Source organism: Mus musculus, chromosome 3 (genome assembly GCF_000001635.26).
Source record: "Mus musculus strain C57BL/6J chromosome 3, GRCm38.p6 C57BL/6J".
Lineage (NCBI taxonomy): Eukaryota > Metazoa > Chordata > Mammalia > Rodentia > Muridae > Mus > Mus musculus.
This window is the reverse complement of record NC_000069.6, coordinates 152151270-152168151: the sequence shown is the minus strand read 5'-3', so window position 1 is coordinate 152168151 and position 16882 is coordinate 152151270. Positions and strand designations below refer to the sequence as shown.

General features: G+C 47.2%; 1 protein-coding gene across 1 annotated transcript in view; it reads left to right on the top strand.

The window, feature by feature from the left end:
* Positions 1 to 2251: 2251 nt before the first annotated feature.
* Positions 2252 to 16882, top strand: part of Gipc2 (GIPC PDZ domain containing family, member 2) — a 72062-nt gene continuing 57431 nt past the window's right edge. The window contains exon 1 of the mRNA NM_016867.1: positions 2252 to 2504. Coding sequence (NP_058563.1) covers positions 2265 to 2504 — 240 coding nt within the window. The 5' untranslated portion in view covers positions 2252 to 2264. The remainder of the gene's footprint in view (positions 2505 to 16882) is intronic.

Here is a 16882-nt window from a genome sequence, read left to right as displayed (position 1 = left end):
GAGTGACAGAAACATACAACAACAAAAAATTCAAATTATCCTATGGAAATCACAGACTCTTCTCTCCTCACCCCATCCCTCAGAACATCTGGTCACCTTACCCGGAGAAGCACGGACTTCTCAGGACTGGCCGTACAGGAGAGGTGAAGGGAGATGAACAAACTTGCTTTAAAGACTCAAGGATGTCTTGACTTGAACCACAGTCATGTTGTCTATTTGCCCTAGTTGAGACCAGAGAGAGAAAGCATCTACTAGGAAGAATGAGGTCAGCGTGGACTCTGAGAGCATCCGTATACCATTTCCTTCCTATGGGATTGAACGCCGATCACGTAGTTTGGCTAACAATATCTGTGGAATGGAGGATTAGTGCAGTCACTTGGAGGAGCACACAGGGATGGGGGAGGAGGGCTGAGCAAGTCTAGGGAGCACCTGAAAAGTGGCGGCTCAATGGCAGTGAAGGTAGGATGGTGTCAAGAGTTAAGAGAGAATGAAAAAACCAGCCCAGACCACTTAAAGCTCCAGGCAGATAAATTGAAGGAGTTAATTACATTAGGAGATTGACGAATGGCTGACTGTACACAGTGTGTGTCCCTTCACGTGTAAGCTAACAGCAAATGCTTCTTTGTAGAAAACGAAGCAGCCTGAGGAAACAGCGAGGATGAGGGACTTGGGAATAAAGTTGCGGTGCCCATCAGTGGCCCCAGGGGCTGAGGAAGAAATCAATGGGTAACTTAAAGCAGACAGCCTTGGGCTAGGGAGATGGCTCCATGGGTAAAGACTGCTTGCTCAAGCGTAAGGCCTGAACTAGGATTTCCCGGACCCTTATAAAGCCTGTTACAGTAGCACAGAGGTCTGCAATCACAGCGCGCCCAGCACGGGAAGGGAGGTGAGAACGGAGAAATCCCAGAAACGCTTGGGCCAAATGCCCTGGCAAGCACAGCAGCACTCGAGAGTGTGTGCACGAACCCGCGCGCGCGCGCGCGCGCGCGCACACACACACACACACACACACACACACACACGTGCGTGCGTTTGCATATGTCCCCCCCCCCTTTTTTTTTCTTAAAGAGAGCCCCTTGAGTGGAGAAATCAGATGGGGTCAGATGAAGGATTGCTTCAGCGCTTAGAGAAGTGAGGTGGATAGAATTACTGATGAGGCATGGGGAGTTGAGGGCAGGCACAACTCAGTGAATGGCTTCAGCTCTCTGAAGAATAGGAGAGAGCTTCTCTTAGGATGTGGAACAATGGACTTGGGAGTGTTGAAAACCTAGGGGAGAAAGCAGGCCTTCCGAGAGGAACAGGCTAGAGAGAGGGGCTGCGGGAATGGCTGGAGTATTTGACTTGACTCGTGTGACCTCCTTTGCTTAGATGGCGAGGAAGGCTGGCTGCTACACAAGTCTGGCTGGGGTTGCCCAAATGTGGCCGAATGCTCTGTCTACTACATTTTTTTTTTTTTTAAGATTAGCACACAAAGTTATGAGTTTGCTTATGGCGTTTTCATGCGCACAGGTCGTTATTGTCTGTTTCGATGTCTCCCCCCCCCCCCCGCTCTCTCTGGAACCCCTCCCCCTCCCTACTTTCCTGTCAGATGCATTCCACAACCCCAAGCCTCTCTCATGTTCCTTTTCTGTTTGCATGTTCCCCGACACATGTAGATTCTACACAGGAGAAGAAAAACAGGCAACATTTTTCTCTTTGAATCTGGCCTACTCTATTTAACATAATAATGTCCTCTCTCCATCCTTTCGTTTTCCTGTAAATATTATAATTTGAGGGGCTTTGGTCGTGGGTGTGTGTTTGAGACGGACTCACTCTGTAGGCCAGGCTAGCCTCCAACCATTGCAATTATCCTGTCCCAGCCTTAACAGTGCTGAAATCATTGAACCACCACGCCCAGTTGAGCGCCCAGATTCTGAAAGGCAAGGCAAGGTAAGGCCGGTCCGCGAGCAAAGGCCCTTTGTTATAGCATCCCCGGCCCTTCATACAAACCAATTCCTTTTCACTGAGAGGAGGTCTGAGTCTAGAAGGGGGTTGACTCGTGCACAGCTTTCCTTCTGCCTGAGTAGGTAGCTGCCCGGCTCAGGTGCCCTGTCCTTCACAGGGAGGGGACCTGAAGCCCGCGCCGCTAGGCGGAAGCGCTGCTACCATTGGCCCAGCAGCCGCTGTCACCTGCGCGGAGCCGGGCCCCCAAGCGCAAAGTCCGCTGTCCGAGGCCAGGGAGCTTGCGCCGCAGCGCAGGTGGTCCACGCCCTGGGACCTGCAAGATGCCGCTTGGACTGCGCGGGAAGAAGAAGGCGGCCAAGTCCAAGGAGGCCGCGAGGCTGGTGGAGGGCGAGAGATCCAGTGGCAGCCAGGGTGTCCCCGGACCCCCAGCTCCGGCACGCAAGCTGGTGTTCCACGCACAGCTGGCGCACGGCAGCGCCACGGGCCGAGTGGAGGACTTCTCCAGCATCAGCGAGCTCTACGCCAAGATTGCCGGCGTGTTCGAGATCGCGCCATCCGAGGTAAGCACAGGGGCACAGCCTGTCCTCCAACCAAGCTGGCTGCGCAGCAGTTCCCGAGCTTCAGGTAGCCAGCAGGGTGGGGTCGGTCCCCAGCGCCTCAGGGGAAGAGAGCTTGGTGGTGGAAAGCCCAGTCCTGGGACCGGATGAAACTATCCGCTCAGATCCGGCTTGTGGGTCACTGGGGTCAAGGCGACTGAGTTTTCTTTTGTTAAGGAGTCTGCTGTAGACTTGCTCAGGTCTAGTCTCGCAGGATAGGATGTGCGCCAGCACCTTCCCGGACGCAGATCTGCTGGAACAAATTAATGCCTTCCACAGGACTTGGACTTTACTCTTAGGCTTTCTGTCAGAGAGCTGCACTGGGAGTCTAACCGGTGTTAAATAGGAGGGGGAAAGTGCCTCCCTGGACACACCACAGGGAGGAGGAAAGACCTCTCGGTGGGTACAACGTGAAGCTTCGTTTGCTCTCCACTGGACGCCTCCAGAACGAACCGTTTCGGTGTTAATATGTAAGAAATGTAAAACATGGGCTGTTATTCCAAAGGAAGTAACTCAGAAAATCATAGCAAACTCTCCAACTAGCAAACACAGTTTTCACGGAAGAGCTCAGCTTCATTTTTTCCAAGGTATCTTTGAAAAGAGACCAAGAAACATAAGTAGGTTGATTATTTGATGCCTGAAGCCGGAGTTGCCATAGGTCCTATTTTGGATGCGTTAGTCTATGGGGGTTTTTGTGGGCCCTTTTGTGCTTACTCAAGAGAGCTACCTGCAAATGCAGGTGTGAAATATTTCGGAGCTGCAGCAAAAGACTCGAGCTCAAATTCCTGAACTCATCAGAAAAAACAAAAACAAAAACAAAACAAAACAAAACAAAACAAAACAAAAACGCACAGTGGTAACCCCAGTGCCTAGGGGATGGGCTTGAACCAGCCTAGTCTACTTGGTATGTTTCAGGATTGTGAGAGAACTTGTTTTTAAGAAAAAAAAAAAAAAAAAGCGAACAGAGTCTAAGAAGCAATGCTCAGGACTGTCCGCTGGCTTCTACTAGCAGCTACACACATGGAAATATTTTGTTCATTTTTGTGTGAGTGTAGGTGCTCTTGCCGGGGAACTCGAAATATGGGTGTGCGCATGCGCACACCCTGTCTCTTTAGGCTCTCAGGCTTTTGCTGTGGGCTTTCAGAAGTTGTAGAGAGCAACTTCTTTTGTTTGTTTTTCGAGACAGGGTTTCTCTGTGTAGCCCTGGCTGTCCTGGAACTCACTTTGTAGACCAGGCTGGCCTCGAACTCAGAAATCCGCCTGCCTCTGCCTCCCAAGTGCTGGGATTAAAGGCGTGCGCCACCACTCCCGGCTGAGAGCAACTTCTTGTCAGAGCGTGGCCTACATACATCTGTTCTGCTGTTACATGTCCGGTGTTTTCTTATTTTTTTATTTTTAAATTAGTTGTTTATTAGGTCTGTTTAAATGAAATTGAGGTCAAGGCGAGGTTTCAATAAGAAAAGAGGGTTTTTTTTTTAATTTTTTTTTTTTGAGATTTAAGAAAATTGCTTTATGTGTGGGGGTGTTTTGTTTGCATGTGTCTGTCCAGTCTGATTCTCTAGAACTGGAGTTAGAGGGCTGTCAGCAGCCCTGGGTGCTGGGAATCAAATCAGAGCTGTCTGAAAGACCATTCAGTGCTCCTAACCCTTGATCCATCTCTCCAGCCCCAAGAAAGGAGTTTTTAAAATGCTAGTCTTTGTTCTTTCAGGGTTCCCAGGCTCTAAGGGCAAATCACAAAGTCTTTTTGTTGTGAATTATTTATTTTAGCGTAGGATTGCCATAACACAGTGCTTGTATAGGGATGTTCAACTGAAAAAGTGCTTTCAAATAACACTTGCCTCTCACCTCCCCCGGGTGAGGTAGACGGCAGCTTAACCAGGTGTGATCGACTGTGAATCCAGGCTCCACTGACTCTCAGTAGCTGGGTAGCCTTGGCCGAGGTTGACTTCTTTTTAGCATCAACTACCTACCCGGGTGGAGATAAGGATATCTATCAGCTAGGCGGTCCTTCAGATGGGAGGGGTCTGCATGTAAACCTAACAGGTTACACTGGTGCTCTAAAAACTGTAATTAATACCGTTGATACAGGCCAGTTAAACAAATGGCTGACGTACAAGAGGTTGGGCGTTGACCAAGGTCAGCTTGGGAGGAAAGAAGCGAGGCTGCTATTTGTGCTTGAGTCCTCTGGTTTCCAAGCTAGTGAGAGTGTTAGTGTAACACCGGTGAGCTTTAAACTCTCTCCTGTAACCAGGGACTCCAGACTTAGAGAACTTTCCAGGAGCCCCTTTCCTTATCATGAATACACGACCCTGAGCTAAAGATACATGACTTCATCCAATCTACTTAGTCCCTAAGAAGTATTATTGTGCTCTTGCTTCACAAAGAGGGAACTAGGGCTTTGAGCTTCATATTCGAAATCATACTTTGTCACAGGATATTTGTTCACACTTTGACCCCCAAGATTGTGTTATTTACTGAAAAAAAAAACAAAACAAAACACCTATTTCTAGTTGTGGGGTGGCTCAGCCTTAGCACACACCTTTAATCCCTCTGGCTGGAGTACAGACATTCTCTTAGCACATACCTTTAATCCCAAACAATGAAGGAAAAGTTAGTTTGTAGAAGGAAGCACCTGTGTTTGAAAGCAATGTCTAATTGAGTGGCAGACAAATTGACCAATCAGAGAAAGATCTGACAGACTAGGCTATGCCCAACTCTTGCGAGAAGAGAGGGGAAAGGGCAGCTAGTGAAGAAGCAGTGCGGAGAGAGAGGGAAGGGCTTTACTGGGACAGGTGTACAGAGGCAGTTTGCAGTGAGAACAGCCGAGACCCAGGTGAAGACAGAATGAGCCAGAGAGTGAGTAGAAGCCAGAAGATTACAACAGATTGCCAAAGGTAGTATGAGGCCAAGCAGAGCAATTCAGTCAGAGGCCAAAAGAAGCTAATTTGAATCAGTCAGCTTAGAGAGAAGTATTGAGCTAGACAACTGAGTTGAACGAGCCAGAGTTCAGAAAAAACAAACAAACAAACAAACAAGCAAACAAACAAACAAGAAAGACTGATCTCATTCAGCAGTCTCAGAGGCTGGGAGCATTGTAGGCCTAGATAAGATTGGATGGAGGCTAGAAGCTTTCAGGTCTAGGCCTAGGTTAGCAGACAAGGCAGGAAGCCTGTCTGACAACAGTTAGCACAGGAGAATACAAGTTACATCGTGACACATGGTAAATGGCAGAGCCCACATGTAAGCCCATTGCCCCCTGACTCCACATTCTCCAAAGCTACATTGTTAACTCGTTTTTCCAGTCCTTTAATAGTAGCTTGGAAACTATGTTAAGTGTTTTCAGTTTCGGGTGCATTGACTTGCAAGATAAAATTCCAACATATTAATGAGCATAAGGTGTTTGGATGTGCAAAGCCCATAAGCAAATTTTTATAGCAACAATATGTATATTGGAGTGGTGGTGTGTGTAATCAGCATTAGTTTTCCAGATGGATTTTTAAAACGTTAATAGTGGGTGAGATGGCTCAGTGGATGAAGCTCTTATTGCCAAAGCTGAGTTCTAGCCTCAGAACCTACTTGATGGAAGGAACACAGACTCCTGGAACACACTGCCACCCCTCTCCCAAAAGTGTAAAAAAAAATAAAAATCTTAATTGGTATAATGAGTACAGACAGGCCAGAGTACTGGTTACCTGTTCCTCCTAGGGAAGTTATTGACTGCTGAGGGCTGCTGAGAGAGAAAGAAAGGGAGAGGGAGAGAGGTCTCCAGTGGTATAAACAACACTGGGGAGTCCAGTGGATAGCTCCACACCCAAGTTCATGACCGCAGCCCTAGCTAAACACAGACACACTCAAACTGATATGAAAGTATGCGGGGGAATTGTTGGCATGAGGTGTGGCTTGCAGGGGGCAGGGGCTAGAGGAAGATAAAAGGGCATGGAAGGAGGGTTTGACCAACATTATACACACGTACGAAATCATCAGATAATACAGCTACTCATCACTGGAGAGGGTAAACATCCCAGGAGCTGACACTGAAGTTGCTTAGTGAAATCAAAGACACATCACACAGCTCTCCTGTAACCGCCACACCCATTGCATACCCTCCTTACAGTGTCCTAAGGAAACGACAAACAAAACCAAAAACCTTCAGATGTATTTTAAGGAGCTAAGGATGGCGGGACATACCCATAACCTGAGCACTCTAAAGCTGAGGCACGAGGATCATGAACACAAGTTTGAGGCCAGGCAAGGCTACAGAGCAAGTCTGGAGCCAGCTTGAGCCACATGCATAGCAAGATGCTGTCTAAAAAACAGAAAAAAGAGGAAAGAAAGAGAGAAAGAAAGAAAGAAAGAAAGAAAGAAAGAAAGAAAGAAAGAAAGAGAGAGAGGAAGAGAGAGAGAAAGAAAGGGGGAGATAGAGGAAAATAAAAGAAAGAAAAGGAAAGGAAAGGAAAGACAAGACAAGACAAGACAAGACAAGACAAGACAAACAGAAACAACAACAAGCACACCTTGGGGATTCTGTCCCCTCCTCTGTTCTTGGGTGAGGGCTATGGTGATATACACTTGTGTTTTGAGATGTTAGTGTATATATATAAAAGAAAAAAAATCTCCTCCCTAAAGAGAGTAGACAGGGACTGCAGAAGCCTCCTGACTCTGGAGAAGTGGCTGCAGGGACAGAAGTAGCATTGTACCAAGAGCTCCACTCTCTCAAGAGGAAGAAGGCTGAGGTCAGGTGAGGAGGCAGGTGCAAGCGAACTCCCAGGGACTCCTGCGTCCCCAGCTGTGCCAGGCAGACAGGGTAGGGTGTGGTCTCTGCTCACTGGGTTCGGTTGCAGTTTACAGTTGGACCAAGTGTGCCTCTGAGAAGTTAAGCTGCTTTCCCAGAACCCATGGGATCGTCAGAGCCAAGACTTGACTTGAGTTTCCTGGTTCTAACTGGCTGCACAGAAGCTAGGAGGTTCTTAGTAAAACAGTTCTTTCAGACAGGCTTTCATTATGAAGCCCTGGCTGATCTGGAACTCACTATGTAGACTAGGCTAGCCTTGAACTCACAAACATCTATCTGTCTGCCTATGCCTCCTGAGTACCAGGATTAAATATGTGCGTCACCACAACCTGTCAGGAAAACTTTAAGAATGTCTACTTATTGAATTTTTATGTGTATAAGTGTGAGCCTACACGTATGTGTGTGTACCACCTGCATGCAGTGCCCTTGAAGGTCAGGAGAAACATCAGATTGCCTGGAGCTGTAGTTATGAATGCTTGTGAGCTGTCACAGGGCTGCTCAGAACTGATCCTAGATCCTCTGCAAGAGCAGCTAGTGCTCCTACCCACGGAGTCATTCCTCCAGCCAAGAAAACCTTGTTTTGCTCTGTTTTTGGAGACAGGGTTTCTCTGTGTAACCCTGGCTGTCCTAGAACTAGCTCTGTAGGCCAGACTGGCCTGGAACTCAGAGATCCTCTTGCCTCTGCCTCCTGAGTGCTGGGATTAATGACCCACACCAAGAAAAACCCCTTTAGCCAAACGCTTCTCAATTCCAACACACATTAAAAAATATGTATTTCTTTTGTCCCCCAAACGTGTTGTATTAGTCATTAAAAAATGCAAATCAAAACTACAATGAGATCCATTTACCAAATTCAGGATTGCTCTCATGAAATAAAACAAATAGCAGGCCTGGCAGGATGGCTCAGTGGTAAAGCCCTTGCCTGACAAACCTAGTGACCTGGAACCATACGGAGGGAGAAGGGGAGAATCGGCTTCCGCAAATTGTCCTCTACCCTACACATGTGCCGCTGGTATCCCGGAAGTTACCTTATCATACACTCATGCAGCAACAGCAACTGCAACAACAGACAGACCCAAACAGAGCAGTGCTGTGCAGGGAATAGAGGGGGGACAGGAATCCTGCATACTGCTGAGGGGAATTAAGTTAGTGCAGCTACTATGAAGTTACCATAAATGTTCCAAAAAAAAAAAAATGCCATAGAGTCAAACTGTATAGCTTCTCTGCAATTGCTCAAAGGACTTTCAATTAGCATGTCATAGAGGGACCTACACAGCCATGTTTATTGATGCACTGTTTAAAGCTGAGTCATGGAATCAGCTTGGGTGTCTGTCAGCTTGTGGAAAGACAGAGAACATTTTATATATGCACACACACATCTATGTATATATGTATATACATAAACATATATGCACACACATATATGTATATACATGTACATATACATATATGCCATATACCTATACATATATGCACAGACACACTCAATGGAGCTGTATTCAGCTGTAAAGAATGAGGAACAAATATGGTCAAAGTTCATGATATATTTGAAAATATCTCTACAAAACCCAGTCCAATGCACAGTGAACATACATAAAGACAGCTGCTGCTGCTGGGAAGTGACTCCTTGGGTTCTAGCTGTTTCGTGGTCCCTGGAGGAAGAAGTGAATGGAGCCTGTGAATTGTTTCAGATTTGCTACTGATGTTGGCTGGGTGCAGACTATTGTGATCAGTACATGGAAACAGATGGCAATTATGCAAAAAGCCTCTGTCGGATGCTTTCGTCCCCAAATAACTAACTGAGCAATTCAGCGGAGGGAGGGAGGGAGAGAGGAGGGACAGGGAGGGGGGAGGGGGAGGGAGGGAGGGAGGGAGGGAGAGAGAGAGAGAGAGAGAGAGAGAGAGAGAGAGAGAGAGAGAGAGAGGAGAGAATCTGGTTAATTCATCACACAAATGAAAGATGTCTCTTTAGAAAACCGAATAGCGATTTTTAAAATTTTTTTTTGAATGTGTGGAAGTGGATGGTGTGTGTATGGTATTTGTGTGGGAGTGGTCTATGTGTGTGTGTGTGTCGTATATATGTGTATATGGTGTATATGTTTGGTTCATACCCATGAGTGTGTGTGTACATGCACATAATACTCGAATACAGGGGACCAGATGCCTTCCTCTTCTCTCTGTCTTACTGCTTTGAGATAGAGCCTCTCACTAAATATGACCCTTCTCATTGCAGCTAGGCCAATTGGCCAGTGGACTCTTGGACTCTGCCTGTCTTTGTCCCACAATATTGGGCTCACAGGCATGCAGAGTCAGACTCAGGGTTTTACATGTGTGTTGGTCTTTGAACTCAGGTCTTCACCCTTGTATAAGCTCCTTAACCACTCAGCCAACCCCTAAAGTATTTTTAAAAGTATTCAGATTATATAAAAGAGTTGAGTCATTGTGCCTGGAGCTCGTGAGCTCTTGATCATCGTTATACATTTTGTTGAAGAGGCGTTTTGAATATTTACCTCTTTTAACTGTTCAGCAAGGAGCTGACGGCTGGATATGGTTATAAATCCTTACTGTGAGGAATGAAGGCTGGAGCAGGCCGTACATTTGAATGTGGCTAGAAGCTGGTATATCCAGAAACCAGAAACTTAAGACTCAGTTTCTTTACAGGGCTCAGAAGTTATTTCTGTGGTCTTGACTATACTGGCCAGTGATTTTTCCTCACCAGAAGTGCTTGTAGCCAGGGTGTTTCAGACTTCTAAGAAAAAAAAAAACAAAAAAAAACTTTGTAATACTTGTAAACACACAATGAAAAGTCCTGGGATGGAATCAGGTGTGGGATTTTCTGCTTGTATCATGTTGATGCTCAGAGTTTCAGATTTGGGAATATTCTGGATTAGAGCTATACAACCTTTATCAGTTTGTATCGTTAGGTACCGAACAGCTCATCGAATGAGTGGGTGAACCATTTGGTGGTTCCTTCTCTCTTGACATATCTCACAAGTGTTTGGGATGGAGGTCTCTCTGCTGCACAGGCGTGCCTCTAACTCTTGGCTTCAGACATTCGGGCCTTTTGAGTAGTTAGGATCATGTGCTGTGTCATCATGTCTAGCCAGAAAAATACATTTAAAAATGTGATTTTAACATTTCAAACTCTCAGCCAGGCAGTGGTGGTACATGCCTTTAATCCCAGCACTTGGGAGGCAGAGGCACGTGTGATCGCTGAGTTCGAGGACAACCTGGTGTACAGACTGAATCCACAGAGAAACCCTGTCTCAAAAAACAAAAACAAACAAACAAAACTGAAGCTCTCAATCTCAAAATATTCAATTATTTATTTTAAAGGGAAAAGAACCTATGTTCTTTTCGGCGTCTACTCCCATCTCTGGAGCCTGCTCCCATCTTCCACTTTGTTGAAGAAGGGTCTCTCGTGTTTCCAACGCTGCACCAAGTGCTCCAGGCGTCCAGCCTACTGCCCCGCCTCAGCTCTCATCTGACCGTATGAGCGCTGGGTTTACAGATATGCACCACTGCATCCAACTCGTGATTCTGTGGCTTCCAGAGACGGGGCTCTCGGATCAACAGGTCACGAGGTCGTCAGGTCCGGGTGACTTTTATTCACTGAGCCATATCCCACCCCTTGCTCCCATATTCTAAGCTTACCACTCTCGTCTCTTCTTTATAGCGGAACTCCGTTGGGGCTGCTATCTCTACTGGGAATTAGTCAGCGTCTCATCCTGTGCTCCAAACCCTCCATGGCTTCTCATCTCATGTGGTCATCGTTCTTTCTGCCCCAGCCAGGCTGGCTCTATGGCTGTTTCTTGTGTGCAGGAAGGAGGTCCCTGGCTGTTGTCTTGGACGGGCTTCTTCTGGCAAATGTCCTCTTGGCAAGGCTGACCTGATCATCCCCTCAGAATGTTCAGCACCCTAAACACTCTCTTGCTTAACTTTCCTCCGCTGCCTTCTACTGTCCTAACTGCATGACGTTACTGCCTGTCCTGCGCCCCCCCCCCCCCACCCCATAGAGAAAAACCTCCCCAAGGGCTACAACTTGAGTCTTGTTTGTTTACTGGTGCAAGTCTGAGGGCCTAAAAGCTGTGTGACCTGGGACATCCTTGGGAACTCTGATTTGCTTCCCGTGTGTTTTGAGTCAGGTGCTGTGCAGCCTAAGCTCTCCTCACACACAGGAATCCTTTTTCCTCAGTTTTGTGATGGTTGTGGTTACAGTTTATGTTACGCTGGGGACTGGGGAGGGCAAGCACACTGCCAACTGAACTATATCCCCTGCTCTGTCCCTGTATCTGTGGTTTTATGTTTTTTATTAAAGTGTATTTGCTGAACAAAAGGAAAAGAATCCTCACAAATTTAGTATTTATAATTCTGCATCATTGGCATTAAATCTTTAGATTAATATAGATATTAACTTTTTATATTAACTTTAACTTAATGGAGATATTAACTTTTTATATTGTATGGAGGAGTGACTGCTCTCAGTCAGGAAAATGAGGAACATCATGTCTTTAACATTTTCTCTTTATTTTCAATCCAACTCAGTTTCGTGTGTGCAAGCATGTGTGTGTGTGTGTGTGTGTGTGTGTAGCATATAAGCTTGCAGGTGCACACATACCTTTCTGTGTAAGTGCAGGGGTGGAGGCAGATGTTGGGTGTTTTATTGCTTTCTAGCTCTTGTCTTGAGACACAGTCTCTCACTAGGCTGGAAGCTTGCCTTTTTGGCTAGGCCAACTGGCTACCAGGATCTCGCTTCCAGGGTCTGCTTGCCTCCACTCCCTAGTAGTAGTCTTACAAGCATACATAGCAAAGTCCGAATGGGGATTCAAATTCAAGTTTTCATGCTGGCACAGTTCCCTTTAACATAAAAAACATTTTGTCTGTGTTTAAGGTGTGAAACAGCATTTAATATATATTTATATAATTTGATATATTGTATTTAATATATACAATTACTGCAGTCAAGCTAATTAGCATACCCGTCTTACAAATGGTGACATTTGCAGCTGTTTGCAAACAAAGCCACTTCCTAGTGAGTCACAGCATGAGCTGCCTTATGAGGCTTCTCAGAAGCATCTTCCCTTCCCGACTCCTTGGCACCGGTGCCAAGCTCCTGTGGGAATCAGTACCGTGTGCTTCTGCCGCAGTTCTGGGGAACATAAAATGTTCTTCAGTCTTTCGCATTTCCCAGAGACACAGATAACGGACAGGCGGATCCACTGTCAACCTGGCTCACACACGTGAGCTCCAGGAAGACGGGGATGGGATTTACAGACCTGTGTGGAGCTCCCACACCCAGCCACAGAATGCCACAAGGGTGGGGGATTGGGAATTTGGAGTCAGTGCTACTATTGATTTCTGAGGACAACGAAGTAAGCCCAGCAGAGTGTGAGGGAGAAGCAGGGCTGATGCCTAGGAGGTAGGCTGGTACTTGAGGTAACCTTGGCAGCCTGCTCTTGTGCAGAAACAGAGTGGAGATGTCAGTCAGGTAAAGGTTGTAGAATATCAACAGCTTTTCTTAGGTGTATGGTTGTAGGATTGGCCCTATTTCCTGAACAAGCACAGGGCAAACCTGTGCTTTGATGGTCTTGCCCCAGATCACTATTCACTAAACCTAAGTCCTTCCTTCCTTCCTTCCTTCCTTCCTTCCTTCCTTCCTTCCTTCCTTCCTCCCTCCCTCCCTCCCTCCCTCCCTTCCTTCCTTCCTTCCTTCCTTCTTTCCTCTCTCTCTCTCTCTCTCTCTCTCTCTCTCTCTCTCTCTCTCTCCCCTCCTTCATTTCCATCTGCTTCTAATTTAAGTTTTTTATTTACTCTTTGACAATGCTTATGCACGTTGTGTATTTTGGTCAGATTCTCCTCCCCTTATCCTGTGGTTGTGAGCTGCCTAAAGCAGGGTCTAGAAATCAGAGTCCTCTTCAAGAGCAGCAAGTGTCCTTGACCTCTGAGCCATCTCTCCTGTAACCCTCCTCCATATGGGCTCACAGGAATGAAGTCGGTTCTGCATGCTTGCATGGCAAGTGCTTTACTGTCTGAGCTGTCTCTCCAGACCTCCACGCCCATCCTTTTAGCAAGTCACCAAGACCCCAGCCCTCCCCTGGGAATGCAGTCTCAGCAGTGTCCTCATTTATTATACAGAGGACTTTGGGGCATAAGTCCTGGTGGCCTCTGGATGTGCTTCACTGATGGTTGTCAGTGCTGGGTTGTTGATGTGTGTGTGCTACGCACACTCCACCTATCTTCCGTTCTACTCTTCCAGTTCCATGATTTTTTTTCAATCTTCAAGGTTCCTAGTTACTTCTAAACCTACTCTTCCAGCCAAGAGGTTTCTCATCTTCCTGCTGTCTCCCGAGTCTTCCTCTGTGGCTGCTACGCTCATCACATCTTTTGAGAATCCTCTGTTTACACTTCAGATCTTTCAGTTAGGGTCTCCTGTGTGTTGAGTTGGCTATATGTAGATTAAGATGGCTCTTGAATTTCTCATCACCTTGGCTCCACCTCCTAGGGGCTGAGGTTACAAGTGTGTCACCACGCCCAGGTCATGTGGTTCGAGAGCCCAGGGTCTTGTGCTTGTTAGACAGGTCACCGACTGAGTCAGATCTCCACCCCCACATTTTATAGTTTTTTAAGCATTTCATTCTACTGTGCCTTTAAAAAATTTTTGTAATTATATTTATGTACAGAAAACTTAGCAGTGTACATTTAACCCAGTTTAGTGGCAAGTTCTTTAGCCTCTGCCTTTTCCAGCTTGGCAATGTGAGCCACAGACTTAGGACCCAGGATGTTGCCTTCCCAGTGGTGGCTCAGCTAACAGCTCATTATTGTAATTGGTGCTATCAGCTTAGCCAGAGCACCCTTGTCTTCCGAGTTAACCTGTGCGAAGGCAACAGTGGTGTATGTCTTCCTGTGGACCAGGCGTCCCAGCCTGGCCTTTCCCTTGATGATGCAGTAGGGCACCCCCATCTTTCCACACAGGGCAGGCAGGAAAACCACCAGCTCAATGGGGTCTATGTCATGGGCAATCACCACCAGCTGAGCCTTCTTGTTCTCGACCAAGGTGGTGACTGTATTGACTCCTGATTGGAGTACAGGTGGTCTCTTAGTTGGGACGTCCCCTTTGCCAGCAGCTTTCTTCTCAGCAGGGGCCAGTAGCCTTTGCTTCTTCTCTTGCTTTGTCTCTGGCCTGTACTTGTGGGCAATCTTCAGCAGCTGGGTAGCTGTTTGCCTGTTTAGGGCCTGGGTGAACTGGTTAATGGCAGAAGGTACTCTGAGCTGCTTATAGAGGTTGCTCTTTGCCACTGCAACCTGATATAGCAGGGCCATTTGACAAAGCATGTTGGATCTCTTTTGGGCTGTATGCCCTGTGCAATGCTGAAGCCACATAGCATCAGGCCCTGAGTTAACTCAGTGATGCTTGCTCTCTCCCTGAGCGCTGGGCTTGTCTAAGCCACCAGATGGTCAGGTGCTCCATCAACCTCTGCTAAATAAACATTCATGGTGGATGCAGTAGGGCGAAGCTGAGAAGATAGACAGCAGTGGAAGTCTCATGTGTGTGGGAGGGGCTTTAGGGTATGTGGGAGGGGCTTTATGGTATGTGTGAGGGGCTTTAGGGTGGGGGGGGCAGCTATACTATAGGATATGTGTGTATTGAGGGAGGAGGGGGCAACTTTACTCTCCAGGCCGGGAGGGTGACTCAGTTTTTAGAAGGTGCAGAAAGGCCTGACTCTTGTTCTAAAGGTAGAACTTACTCAACCATGCATTTTCTCTGTTTTCTGTATATAAGGTTTGGTTTGCTGGTATTTTCTGAATTTGCACTTTCTTGCCTGCGAACTTGGGAACGTGCTAACAGCCACTTCATGTGCTTAGTATCCCCTATGAACATTGGTGTCACTTTCATGTGAAAACTTCAAGAAAAATGACTCCTTTTGGGAATTAAAAGGGGGGGGGGGCAGTGAGATGGCTCTGTGGGTAAAGGCACTGGTGGCCAAACATGGGACCCACATACTGCAAGGACAGAGCTGCCTGTCGAAAGATGTCCTCTCCCTTCCATGTTCCTGCTATGGTACATGCACACACACTCATACACACACACACACAAACACACACACATGCAAGCACAGAGATGAGAGCAGTGTTGGGCTTAGCCTGAAGGAGCTGATTAGATGGCCAGCCCTCACTTCTCCTCACTTCTCCAGCTATCTGCAGCCTGCAGTAGGTATGCTATACAAGAGATAGAGACACTCAGGTAGCCTGGGCCAAACTGTCTGGGTGGCTGGGATGAACTACCCTAGACCCAGTGGCTCCTTTCTAGGCCTGGGAGATGGTTCATCAGGTAAAGCAGTGGTGTCTCAGTGAGAGGCCCCAAGTTTAGATTTCCAGGACTCACATAAAGCTGGGTAGATAGCGTGCCTATAATCTCCGTGCGTCTGTGGAAAGAGACAGGAGAATCCCTGGAAGCGTTAGAGCCTGTTGTCCCGGTGAACACAGCAGTGAGCAAAAAGAGAGCCTGACTCAAGCAAGCAAGGTGAGGACTGACACCTGATGCTGCTCTCTGACCTCTAGTTTTCTGTGCCCTACATTATGAGTCACAAACCAGTTTCTGTTTCTCTGTGTCAGAGTCCAGTGTGGGCGGGTCAGGACCTTCTCATGCCCGTGGCTCCGGGATTCAGCTCCGCGCTGCCTGCAGTGTGATGGGGTAGGCCGGTGAAGACTGAGGAGTCCTGCAGAAGGGGAGCTGGCTAGGCTCAGCATTCTGAGACAGCTTGAATTAGGGAAAGATTAGCTATGCCGTTACGTCACCACGCACCAGAAATGTGACGCTGCTGTTCCCCAGGGCCTCCGTGCATCCTCTTCTTTGTCTGTGTTTCCTATGGACCCGCTCTTCGCTGGAGGACACAGAGGATCCCATAGCCTTTCCTCTACCTTGGGACTGAATTGCATGCTCCCCCCCCCCGCCCCGCCCCGCCCCGCCACGCCCCGCCACGCCCCGCCCCGCCCCGTGTGTCAGAACTTTACCTGACTGTTGATCTGTTCTCTCCTGTGATTTTGAGAGCTACTCTGGGCAGGGACCATCATTAGGCGACAGTTAGTTTTATAATGCTAAGCTTTTTATTATGGAACCTTACATGCAAAAGCAAGAGGGTAGTATAATTTATCCCTGTGCCCAGCGCCAGCAGCTATCAAACATTCGCCAACCTTTCTTCCTCTCATCCTCCAATAAAAGAGTTTTTATTGTTGAACAAACGTAAGCAGAGGAATGCACATGAGGCAAATATCGTGTATAATGGAGCAACTGAAAAGCCTTGAAGCCAGGAGCATAAGGAAATCGACCGTTTCCCAAAAGAACCTTCAGTGTGCTTCCTCCCACAAGAGTAGCCATTGCCTTGATTTCTGTGGTAATATATCGCACACAGATCTTTATAGTGTTTAAAAATTATTTATGAGTGAGTACATGTGTCACATATGTGCAGGTGCTGAAAGCATGTGTGTCACATGTATGCAGGTGCTGAGAGTGAGTACATGTCTCAGGGCATGTATGCAGGTGCTGAGAGTG